General features: G+C 38.2%; 1 protein-coding gene across 8 annotated transcripts in view; it reads right to left on the bottom strand.

Moving 5' to 3' along the window:
* Positions 1 to 13,233, bottom strand: part of MYO16 (myosin XVI) — a 483,589-nt gene that overhangs the window by 150,200 nt on the left and 320,156 nt on the right. For all 8 annotated transcript variants that reach the window (XM_056555738.1, XM_056555737.1, XM_056555733.1 and 5 more), the window contains 3 exons: positions 13,079 to 13,196; positions 11,379 to 11,450; positions 10,395 to 10,536 (listed from right to left, as the gene is read on the bottom strand). In XM_056555738.1, coding sequence (XP_056411713.1) covers positions 10,395 to 10,536; positions 11,379 to 11,450; positions 13,079 to 13,196 — 332 coding nt within the window. The remainder of the gene's footprint in view (positions 1 to 10,394; positions 10,537 to 11,378; positions 11,451 to 13,078; positions 13,197 to 13,233) is intronic.

The raw sequence follows: 13,233 nt of genomic DNA, 5'->3' as shown, positions 1-13,233 counted from the left end.
TCAGCTTGTATCAGTATTGGCTTTCTTTTTCTATGAACTCTACCAGGAATCAGTACATCTCATCCAAGGTAAGCTGGGTGAGAAATTAGGATCCAGGACTGGCTAGAATAAAAGGTGGTTTGGTAGTGGGTCATTTCATCCTTCCTGGCCAATTCAGGTTTTCAGTATGTCCAAAATCAGCACAGGTGCTGAAGACAGCTGAACGGAGATAAAACAAGGTATAACTCTTGTGGAGTCTGTACTTTGAGTAATACGTTTGATGACTGTTTTATTGAGTGGCTGGTAGGAAGCCACCTGTAAAATTAGAGATTATTATTTTTGTTTATGTTTATACAATTTATTATATTGGAAATTAATAAAAACATTTTATGGGAAGAGTTGTAAATAAATGATTGCCAAATATATTATTATAAAAATAATTAAACTTGAGTTCTAAATGTATTTTCTGATATGTTGTAAAATGTGAATGTTTATACATACATAGAAATAAAATTTTACATTTATATCTACATTTTTAGACAATAGTAGTACATCATAGTTCTGTATTTGCTAATGTGCTAATATTTGTATTGCTGCATTTCTCAGTGTGTTGCAATGTTTTGAATTTTTTAATGTTTGTTATTTATTTATTTATTATTCATCTTTGGTTTCTGAAAATGCAAGTCATTATATTTTCAAAATATTCTATAAACTATGAGAAATTTCACCCATGTACTTTCCTGAACATTTTACTTCTTGTGAGCAATAATTTTTCTATCCGTGACCGCTAGTTGTATCATTTTTGATTCACAATGTATTAACATACAAGAAAAACAGAAAACTAGGTTTTGCTTTCACTAAATATACTAAGGACAATATATGTGAAAGCTGATACTACTGATTTGACCCCCATCAAATGTCATTTGACATTTATTTGCAGCCCCTGTCACGCATGAAAATTTAATGTCTTCTTCTGATCTATTTCTATGATTTATGGTATATTTAGCAATGTATAAGTGACAGGGCAGACGTATAGTTTCCTGTTTTATTTCTGAAGCTGCATCCAGATTACAGCACTAAAATATTGGAATAAAAGGAAAAACAGAACTCCATTTGATTTCACAACATAACTCTTAATTCCTTGAATATACATTATTTTTGCTATAAGATGTTGTCATTGTTGTTTATAGCATAATTCACATTTTTATTTCATGTCCATGAAAAATAAATGGCCTTAAACGAAAAATAAAGGGGGGAAAATATCTGTCATGATGGGAAGGGATAAATGATCCCCTGAACTGACTCACACCACCTCCTAATAGGGTGGCCTCAACCACGGTGTCGGTCCCTAGGCTACTAATGCGCAAGGTGAAACAAAGTCAAAGTATTAACATGGTATGGAGCCAATAAAATGTCAGGAATGCAATAATAAATCTCCTCCTATATCTACTAAAATAATCATTTTGCAGCAATGATAAGTAAATGCATTGGTCAATAAATATTCTCGGTTGTTATTTATTACCTCTATAAGATAATAAATGTAAGAAGTAATATGTGCAGAAATGCCCATGAATAATATTGAAACAAGGAGCAAATAATTTCCCTTGGATCAGTATATTCCTTTTTACCAATGACAATGTTATGCTAATAAAGTGGTTTCCTAACAGTTTAGTTGAAATGGCTCCAAAGTAGGAGGTCCTATTTAAAATATAACTAGACTTTGGCAAATATCTGCAATCACTTAAAAGAGCCATAGAAAGCAATGATTTTTGTCCCATTGTCTTTCAGTCTTCCCTCAATAATACATGTGGATTTACACAAAGCATATTCCTTAAAAGGGTATTCCAGGAATTTTTTTATTTGACTATGCTACAGGGGCTGTGAAGTTAGTCTAGTTCATAATATAGTGTCTGTACCTGTGTGTGACGGTTTTCTTACAATTCTTCTGTGATTTTTACCCCATTATTTATTTTTAACAGTATACAAAATGACTGTTGTCTCGAATTTTTCCCAGCTTGCAATGCGGCCGAGACCTGACTCACTAGTCAGCTAATGACAGGGAGCCTGTCTGCTTCAAAGGGTGGAGGGATCAATCTGCAACTAATGCAACAGCTGTAGGCACCCTGATTGAAAACCACAGGTCTTTTGTTTCAATGGGTAAGGTGGCTGATGTGTGGGAGGGAGGAAAATGGCATTGTGGGATTTGTAGTAAAAAAAACACAAGTCAAACAGGAAATACAAGTTCACAAAAAGCTAGCCACAGTGTTCTGGTAATCTCACAACATAGCCATTTAGCCCCATGACAAGTGCAGATCCTTCCTAAGCATGTCCATTACTGTCTGCCAGGTACATACTAAAATCACCTTATGATGGATAACCCCTTTAAAGCCAACAGAGCTCTTATACATGTATTCAGAAATCATATGAAGCATCAATGGACTCAATAATTCACATATCATAAGAGATATACAAGGTGTATAGAAAAGCTTTAGCCAGGGTAGCGTTCAAGTTAAAGAACTATAGTGGACTCTGATATAGTATAACCTAATAGAGGATGAATGGCTTTGATTGCACTGTGGTGTCTGTAAAGTCACACTCTATATAAAGATGCTTGAAGCTATAAAAGGCCGAGGCATCAACAATTTCCCAATAGCAATGCATTAGAAAAGTTAATGTATATAGTTGACAAATCTCATAAATCAGTTTTTATTTATAAAGCCGTATCAGAGTAATCCATATTACAAACATAGTAAATAGGTCACAAATGTACAACTATAACAAATTAGAACTATACAGGGATTCTATTTAATCGAACATCCATACCAATAAAATACAGGCTTGTATAAATCCCTACAACTCCATCCCCTCTCCATGGAAAAGAAATACTGGTTCAGAATACATTACACATAAGCTGTGAAGATAAAAGATCTATAGATATGTGGTAGTGGTCTTTGCTTTAATATACCATAGATTTCTGAGACTGTGGTCCGATTTAATAAACAGTGTTCTGTGCGCACATATATTATGCCTAGGAGACAAGAAATAATAGGATCAATATAAGGAATTTAAGTAGATAAGGCCCAGGCAGGAAAACATGACCTTGATGAAGTCATTAATACCTCCCAGTGACTCACTTTCTGGGAAAATATACTCTGGTGTGGATGTTATTGTGCATGCAATGAATTTGTCTTGCACGTCATACATTTTCTATATTCTCTTTATTACTTTCTAGGTATCACTGGATATTGCTGCCAAATTCGTAATACTGTATGTATTTTCAGATTATGTAATAACTCGTTCTGTTCTGTCTGTACAAAGCATACAACAAAAATGGTGATATATAAAATACTACTACACAAAGGAACTAAACATGACAATTTAAATGATATTAAAGTAGTAAAGCAGACTACACATCTGCTTCATTCTATCTACCAAAATGGCGAATACCACAGCAGAACTGACAGATCCTATTATTAGTCGGCGGGGCACTATTGGTGTCTGTTTGGCACTTCTTTGCTCTCATTTCACATAATGGAATTGACAAAAGACAGATCCATCCAGCTTTCTATAAGGCCTCCATAATATTTTGTTCTAAGTAAGTACCGTATTTTTCGTCATATAAGACGCTCCGGCACATAAGACGCACGTAATTTTATAGGATAAAAATCTAGAAAATAAAGATTCGGAACCAAACACAATGTAAAGTATAGGACAGTGATCTTCAACCTGCGGACCTTCAGATGTTGCAAAACTACAACTCCCAGGATGCCCGGACAGCTGTTGGCCGTTGGCTGTCCGGGCATGCTGAGAGTTGCAGTTTTGCAACATCTTGAGGTCTGCAGGTTGAAGACCACTGGTATAGGAGGTAATACTCATGTGTCCCCGCCGCTCCGGACCCGTCACCGCTGCCCTGGATGTCGCCCTCCATCACTGTCGCTGCGTCCTCGGGGTGTCCCCATCGCTCCAGAACGTCTCTGCTGCCCGGTATCCTCGCTCTCCGTCGCCGCCATGACGTCACTACGCATGCCTCTCCTATTGGATGATGGGACGGTGTGCGCGACGATGTGATGACGACGAAGGAGAGCTCCGGACATGCAGGGGAGCAGACACCGAGGAGGCAGGTAAGGACCCTCCCGGTGTTCTGTAAGCTGTTCGGGATGCCGCGATTTCACCACTGCGGTCCTGAACAGCCCGACTGAAGCCGGGTTAGTGTTATTTTCGCTTCAGACGCGGCGGTCAGCTTTGATTGCCGAATCTGAAGGGTTAATACAGGGCATCACCGCGAGGGTGATGTCCTGTATTAGCCGCGGGTCCCGCCCGTTGATGGCCGCAGGTACCGCCGCGATAGGTGTGTGTATTCGCCGTATAAGACGCACCAACTTCCCCCCCCCCCCCCCCTCCCTCTCCAGTTTTGGGGAAGAAAAAGTGCGTCTTATACCGCGAAAAATACGGTATGTATTCAAACAGTACACATTATATTTCACTCTCATGGATGGAAAGCTAGCATCTAAGACATTATAAGATCACAAGGCTTTTTAGCTTTTACAGTACATCACTTACTACTAATAATGGAGGGAACTACTGTAGACTTGTTGCATCTACTGTATGTATATAATGAAATGAAAGTGTATCATAAGATCTAAAATTCAGATCAACATTCAAAACAACATAGTAAAAAAGATCCTATACCTAAAATAATTAAACACATACAAAGTTCTAAACCCCATTGTATGGTTGGCTGTACTATGACTATGCTTCTGGTTACTATGCTGGTAGGTCAGGCAATGGATTGGCACTCCAGATTTTGGAGTTATACTTGAGATCATGAACAATTCTTGTCTAAAAATTGTTCATACGGTCAGATTGTCTGGCTCTATTATTTATGAGACCTCCGAGATCTAATAACAGATTTTTGTTCTCATTTGAAAACAGTCTCTTGTCCCAAGTTATTAGAAAACTACAGTACAAGATGTACTTGTGAGATGTAGATTTATGGAGAAACATTCAGTCCTATATGACATTCTATATAATGTATAACTGTAGACATTGTACATTCTGTGCCCATTTTACAGCTTTGTAATTTTATGAGGAGTCAAGAACCTCAGTTTATGCTTCATTATGCCCATAAATCACTTTACATCGGTACACGAGGAATAGAGCAAAGAACTATTTTGTGATTACTTATAAGGGTGCAACTCAGCTTATTAAAGGGGTACTCTGGTGGAAAACATTTTTTTTTTTAAATCAACTGGTACCAGAAAGTTAAAGAGATTTGTAAATGACTTCTATTAAAAATCTTCACACTTCCAGTACTTTTTAGCTGTATGCTACCGAGGAAATTCTTTTCTTTTTGAAATTTTTTTTGTCTTGTCCACAGTGCTCTCTGCTGACACCACTGTCCGTGTCAGGAACTGTCCAGAGCACCATAGGTTTGCTATGGGGATTTTCTCCTGCTCTGGACAGTTCCTGATACCGGCATCAGGTGTCAGCAGAGAGCACAGTGGACAAGACAAAAAATAAATTTGAAAAGAAAAGAATTTCCTCTGTAGCACACAGATGCTAAAAAGTACTGAAAGACGAAATATTTTTTAATAGAAGTAATTTACAAATTTCTGACACCAGTTGATTAAAAAAAAAAAAATAAAAAAAAAAAATATATATATATATATATTTTTTTTTTCATCGGAGTACCCCTTTTAGTTCAGAACTGGAATTTGGGCTTTCTGTCTTTCACTAATATTCATGGGAGGGATACCTCTCTTAACAGCAGTGAATGTTAATCTGACTGTATTCTAGAAGCAGTGACTAGCTTCTTAACACTTTAGTGATAATTATTTTAATCCATTTCTCAGATTTTTTTTTTTCATATTTTAGAATTTTTTAGGTTTTAATAGTAAAATTTGAATTCCCTGCATAAAATAGTTTGTCATAAATATGCTCTTTTTTTTCTTGTCATTTGTCTCTTAAGTGGAGGAAAAATACACATTCAATGAGTATTGCAGTTTTAGCATATACAACGCATTCACTATTGTAATGAAAGTTATGTGGGCCTGTGAAAGATACTTGAATGGAACCTCGTTGTTTACTTCCAGTAGATAACAATCTGTCCTGCACATATACGGATATAGATTAATATAGAGCGCTCCTCTTTTATGGTAGTTGCATCGTGGTTGTAACTTCATCACATCAGTAATAGTAAGTCAAGGAGAAATGTCATTACTGTAATATTGGCATGTCTTTGCATGTTGATTCTGCAATTGGCCGCATGTTTAGTGTGTATTTACATGCAGATCTGGACTGAATCTTTGTTCTTTCCTAAACTGTGCATGGTTGAGGCGCTATTTAAGCAGACGCAGAAATAGCAAATAAAACTAATAAGCAAGTTCTAAATAAATTATTGTAAATATTCCCTAACTGCTACTGCTACATAGCAACAAATGACAAATATTTAAAAAAGCAGGTTAACAGCAGCATTTTAAAAGTAGTTAAAGGACATGTCCGGTGCTCACTTTTCTTATTGTATCCATTCCGGGCTGCAAAAAAAAAAGAAAATAAGCTTTCTCTTGCCTGCCTACGCTCCCCCGGTGCACCGGTACAGGCGTTTGGTCCCTGGGCTGTATTCTTCTTACTTCCTGTTAGCCCGGCACATCACACGGAGCTTCAGCCTATCACTGGCCGAGGCGGGACATCGCTGCGGGCGGTGATAGGTTGAAGCTCCGTGTGATGTGCCGAGCTAACAGGAAATAAGAAGAATACAGCCCGGGGACTGAACACCGGTACCGGAGCACCGGGGGAGCCTAGGCAGGTAAGAGAAAATTTGTTTTCTTTTATTTTTCAGCCCGGAACAGATAAAATAAGATAAGTGAGCACCAGACATCTCCTTTAATGCATGCACTGCAACACAACCACAACGCAACCTAAATTCATCTGTTACATAACACATTGCTCTTATACCACTAGCCTGTATAGTACCCAGCCAGATGACGGCCCTGTTCTCAGCATGTTTTATGACAATGTTTCATCGAAACACTGCAGCCTTTCATAGCGAATCATATATTATTGGAACAAGGAAGTCTGACTGTTTCATGCTGCTGGTGTCTCAGGCAACTTAAAAATGATGACAGGTTCCCTTTAAGGACTAAATTTCAATACTATTTTTTAGCAATTACATCAACGTTATCTTCGTCTCTCTCCCTGATTGTATATCCTACACACTCTGGGTATATGCATCCTGAGCTCCCCTTGTGCAGACCAGGGAAAAGTCAGTAATTTTTGCACAAAAATTTGGCAACTTTTTACTATTCTACATCATGGTCATTTTGGGCAGGAAGAGGGCACAGCATTGGGTGATAGGAAGCATGCACCTAATTTATTACAATTTACATCTGCTCACAGGTAAAGTACTTGAAAACTATGAGCTCCGAGCTGGCGTAAACTTCTAAGGCTGCTGCATGGGTAGTCTCAGATGTACCAGATTGTTTGAGGCGCATGCTTGGTTGACAGGGGTGACATGTATGGCTACATAAGTCTTGGTAAATTTCCTGCGATATATATTTTTGTAAAAGTCTGTCTTTTTAACCCCTTAAAGGGGTACTCCTGTGGAAAACTTTTTTTTTTATGAACTGGTGCCAGAAAGTTAAACAGATTTGTTAATTACTTCTATAAAAAATCTTTACCTTGCCTGTACTTTTTAGCAACTGTATGCTACAGAGGAATTTCTGTTCTTTTTTAATTTCTTTTTTGTCTTGTGCACAGTGCTCTCTGCTGACACCTGATGTCTGTTTCAGGAACTGTCCAGAGCAGGAGAAAATCCCCATAGCAAACCTATGCTGCTCTGGACAGTTCCTGACACGGACAGAGGTGTCAGCAGAGAGCACTATGGATAAGACAAAAAAGAAATAAAAAAAAGAACAGAATTTCCTCGGTAGCATACAGCTGCTAAAAAGTACAGGAAGGGTAAAGATTTTCTAATAGAAGTAATTTACAAATCTGTTTAACTTTCTGGCACTAATTGACTTATAAAGGCCTAAAAAAAAATGTTTTCCACCGGAGTACCCCTGACACAGGGCTTTTCCCGTATTTGAATTTTCATTTTTTCCTCATCACCTTCTAAAAATCATAACGCTTTCAATTTTGCATCTAAAATTCCATATTATGGCTTATGTTTTGCACCACCAATTCTACTTTGCAGCAACATTAGTCATTCTACCAAAATATCCACGGAGAAGCGGAAAATAAAATTCACTGTGCGACAAAATTGAAGAAAAAAATTAAATTTTGTAACTTTTGGGGTCTTCCGTTTCTACGCAGTACATTTTTGGCAAAAATGACATCTTATTTTTATTCTGTAGGTTCATACAATTAAAATGATACCCTACTTATATAGGTTTGATTTTGTATTACTTCTAAAAAAAAATCATAACTACATGCAGGAAAAATTATATGTTTAAAATTGTCATCCTCTGACTCCTATAACTTTTTTATTTTTCCGCATAAGGGCCAATATGAGAGCAAATTTTTTGTGCCGTGATCTTAAGTTTGTATCGGTACCATTTTTATATTGATCGGACTTTTTATTCATTTTTTCATGATGTAAAGGGGCCAAAAATACCCTATTGTGGACTTTGGAATTTTTTTGCGCGTATGCCATTGAGCGTGCGGTTTAATTAATGATATATTTTTATAGTTTGGACATTTCCGCATGCGGTGATACCACATATGTTTATTTTTATTTACACTGTTTTTTTTTAAATGGGAAAAGGGGGGTGATTCAAACTTTTATTAGTGAAGGGGTTAAATTATGTTTATTAACTTTTTTTTTTGCAGTGTTATATCCCCCCTAGTGGCTATTACACTGCACACACTGATCTGCTACACAGATCAGTGTTATCGGTGGTTGATTGCTCAAGCCTGGATTTCAGGCTTGGAGCAATCAATTGCCGATCAGATGCGACGGAGGCAGGTAAGGGGACATCTGCTCGTGTTCTAGCTGATCGGGACATCGCGATATCACCACGATGGCCCCGATAAGCCCAACTGAGCTGCCGGGAAGCTTTTAATTTGATTTAAGACACGGCGATCAACTTTGAACGCTGTGTCTAAAGGGTTAATAGCACGGCACAACGATTGGTGCCGCACGCTATTAGCCCAGGGTCCCGGCTTTCATTAGCCGCCAGGACCGACCCGGTATGATGCGGGGTCACGGCGTGACCCTGCGTTATATACCGGGACCGGGCGCAGGGCATACAGGTACGCCCTGCATCCTTAAGAGGTTAATATATTGTGTATGTGTAAAAAGAGTATATTCATAGTACATTTGGTAAGCATCAGTAACACACCCCTGACTGTACTAACAGTAAGCACATGAATCAGCTTGCCAGTTTGCAAAGAATTCCCTCATGACTGGTATAGCTTGAGCTCAGTGTGTTTCCCCTAGCTGTGTTCCTTGCTGCAAGGTTCACTTGAGGATACGCCAATGTTTATGCAGGTAACGTAACCAGTTTATAGAGTGTAAAGGAGAACCATCAAAGATGCTTTATATGCTTATAATTCCCAATGTCTCATTCATGGTTTTTCTTTTTTTTCATCAAATCTCCCAGCAAATGTTCTTCTAGCATCAAGAGAAGAAAATTACCTACTGTATATTTTTCTTCACAGTCTGTTAATATACTGAAAGATCAGACTTGTCTCACTGCTTGGGTCCATAATACAGAGCCGCAGTTTTATTAGGAATGTTCTATTGCCGCTATACAGCACTCCATATTAATTTCGGATTTAGAAAAGTGGCATAAAAAGGTTGATGAATTAGCCAAAGCCTTTTTACCAATACAAATGAATAGTGTAATTTTTGTTGGCAAAATGCTACAGATATGTTTCAGACACCATTTTTTTAGATACAGGTAGACCAGAACATGGAAAGAATTAAACTAAACTATAGGTATGTTGGTAAAAAGTTATGTTTAAAAATATTCCACCATTTTACATCCGCTATTCCCATACAGACCTATGCGTCTTGATACTACAGATTAATAACATTTTTAAGTGTTGTCTATTCAAACTTTATATTACTCCACAAACTCAGACCTGTCTTCTTACTAACATATAGACTGTAAAACAAAGGGCTTGAGATAGCCTGTGTTTTATTAGTAACTATAAGGTCATATTGATGTACCTTGGAGCTGTATACTGCTGTACATGTTTATTCTAAATACTTTGGAGCAATAAAAAAAAAATGCTGAAAATGTGTACATATGCTGTAAAGAAAAACTGTGATAGGTTTGATGTAAGAGGTCCACTGTATATCACAAAATGTGCAGTTTTATTTGTCAGACATAACAATAAGAAGTAAAAATAAAATTAGAATCACCATTTAGAAATTATAAATATCAAATTTTTGTTCCATTCTGAGCTCTTACCTGTTCTGATCACTTTGATTCTGGAGGTAGAAATTGGCAGTGTTTACTAAATAACTAAACAGACGGCAATACAGGGATTTTGCAAGCAGGTCTCGGTAGAATTCTGCTGTCTCCATAGAATGTCTACGAGTTATCATATCTCCTGGACAGCAGAAAAACATATATTTTACTAGCTCTGTACACATAGGGGGAGATTTATCAAAACCTGTCCAGAAGAAAAGTTGCTGAGTTGCCCATAGAACCAATCAGATCACTTCTTTCATTTTTTAGAGGCCTTTTAAGAAAATGAAAGGAGCAATCTGATTGGTGGCTATAGGCAACTGGTCAACTTTTCCTCTAGACAGGTTTTGATAAGGATCCCCTAAAATTTTCTTTCTTATTCAAACAAGTTTATATTGTTTCTCAGTAAATGCATCCCATATATCCTGAAGTAATTGCAAGGATTATTTTGTCAGGAATGGAGCAAGACTTGTATTGTAGAGGGTTGTGTTCAATAATAACTTTTAGGTTACGTTCAGACAAGCAGATCCACAGCGTATTTTATGCTGCGGATCTGCTGCCGAAGGACCGCTACAGGGTGCCTTTAGATATGCCTCCTCGGAGCGGCAATATGCTGCTATGAGCAGATACACTGCGATGTGTGAGTTGCTGCACTCCTGCGTGGCTGCTTTCGGCCTAGCTCAGGGAGCAGGAGGAGTGGCCGCGATGTGTGCGAGTACATCACACATGCACGGCAACTCGTACATCGCATAGTGCCACTCCGAGCAGTTACATCTAAAGGCACCCTGTAGGGGTCCTTCAGCAGCGGAACCGCAGAGTAAAATACGCTGTGCATCCACTCGTCTGATCGTACCCTTAATGATATTTCAGTTAGGCACAGGCTTGGGGTTGGTGAACATGAACCATTACAATGTTAAAGAGGAGATACATTGTAATGGTTATTGCCCATTGTAAACCGAGTTATCTCTAGTAGTGACTTTTTACCTTTAAAATATTGCACATCCGTTGTTAAGGCAGTAGACAGCTCATCCGGTAATATCTGCAGCATTCCAGCCACTAGAATGAAATGACAGTAGTTCATACTATTAATGCATCAAGATAGAACAGGTTAAAACTTTATTACACTCTTTAGCAAGAAAGTCAAATCCCTTTTTAATGTAAATTTCTTGTCTATTTCCAATGTCTTTCATTAATAGAGTGACTATAAATTATGAGGCCATCTTGAAAAGGTACCATGTTTTCCTTTGTTTTCACTTTGTAGTTAACAGATTTTATATTTATGACCTAAAACAGTGGACTCCAAACTGTGGCCCTCCAGAGGCCTCTTTCACACTATGAAATTTTTCCGTTTAGGAACTTCCGTCAGAAGATCCATCACTATATCAGGGAAAACCGGTCGTTACAAAACCCCTACATGCAGTAATTTTTCCTCCACGATGTCCCGTCACTGTATAACGTCCGTAATGAATTACGGTCATATACGGGTGCAAACAGGCAGTTGCAAAACCCCTTAGGCTGCAATGCGATTTAGTCACGGCCGTCAGGGGTTTTGTAACGACCGGTTTTCCCCGATATAGTGACGGAACTTCTGACGGGAGTTCCCAAACGGAAAAATTTCATAGTGTGAAAGAGGCCTAATTTTACAATAACTGCTGCTACTACTACTTTTAGTATTTTCTGATATTGCTTTAGATTACAGTAGACATGAAATATTTGTCATAAATACTGGTTTGATTAGTTATCAAGCACTGGTGTGGGTAATAACATCTACTACGAGAGGCTGTAGCCTTTCTGTATGTGTGTGTCCTTCTATCTCTCACTCTCTCTCTCTCTCTGCTTCTGTCTCACTTTGCAGCTTACACTTTCCCTACCCTCTCTATAGACTCCTTTGAGCAGCATGTAACCTGATCCCTCAGTTTTTTTGAGAAATTACTCTAGGTTTGATATGTGGACAATAGGTTGTGGCCTGTGATTCAAGCAATCAAAATACACATATAGGGCTACTTTCACACTACCCTTGTCACGCGGTAGTGCAACGACCGTTGGGGCCGCTAGGGAGAATAGTAGGAGAAATAATACAGCTTGTGTTCTCTTTTTCTCCTGCTACTCCCGCTAAAAATTTACTATAATGGGGTCCATCAGGACCCACTGTTGCCCATTGCCCCCCCCCCATCAAAATTATGGCTGTAAAACTTTAAAAAAATAAAAAATAAAGAGTTTGACGCCCCTTCTTGATGGGGCGCAACGGCAGTGTGAAAGTAGCTTAAAGGGGTATTCCAGGCAAAAACTTTTTTTTTATATATCAACAACTCCGGAAAGTTAAACAGATTTGTAAATTACTTCTATTAAAAAATCTTAATCCTTTTAATAGTTATTAGCTTCTGAAGTTTTCTGTCTAACTGCTCAATGATGATGTCACGTCCCGGGAGCTGTGCATGCTGGGAGAATATCCCCATAGGAACTGCACAGCTCCCGGGACGTGAGTCATCAGAAAGCAGTTAGACAGAAAAAAACAACTCAACTTCAGAAGCTAATAACTATTGCAAGGATTGAGATTTTTTAATCAAAGTAATTTACAAATCTGTTTAACTTTCCGGAGCCAGTTGATATATAAAAAAAAAGTTTTGGCCTGGAATACCCATTTAAGTCACCATATACTTGTGGAAAAATCGCATCACAATCACCTTGTTCTACAAGCTGCAGGTCAGACACAAAAGCTGTTTCAGCATCAGTCAGGGCTGTAAACCGAATATCCCCAATGTGCAGAATTGCTGAGAGGATCATGAAAAGGTTTTCAGTTTCCTAAATGTGCAAAACGGAGAAGTAAAAACCAAACAAA

This window comes from Hyla sarda, chromosome 2 (assembly GCF_029499605.1).
Source record: "Hyla sarda isolate aHylSar1 chromosome 2, aHylSar1.hap1, whole genome shotgun sequence".
Taxonomy (NCBI): domain Eukaryota; kingdom Metazoa; phylum Chordata; class Amphibia; order Anura; family Hylidae; genus Hyla; species Hyla sarda.
Note: the sequence above shows the minus strand (reverse complement) of the source record. Positions and strands in the feature narration are given on the sequence as shown.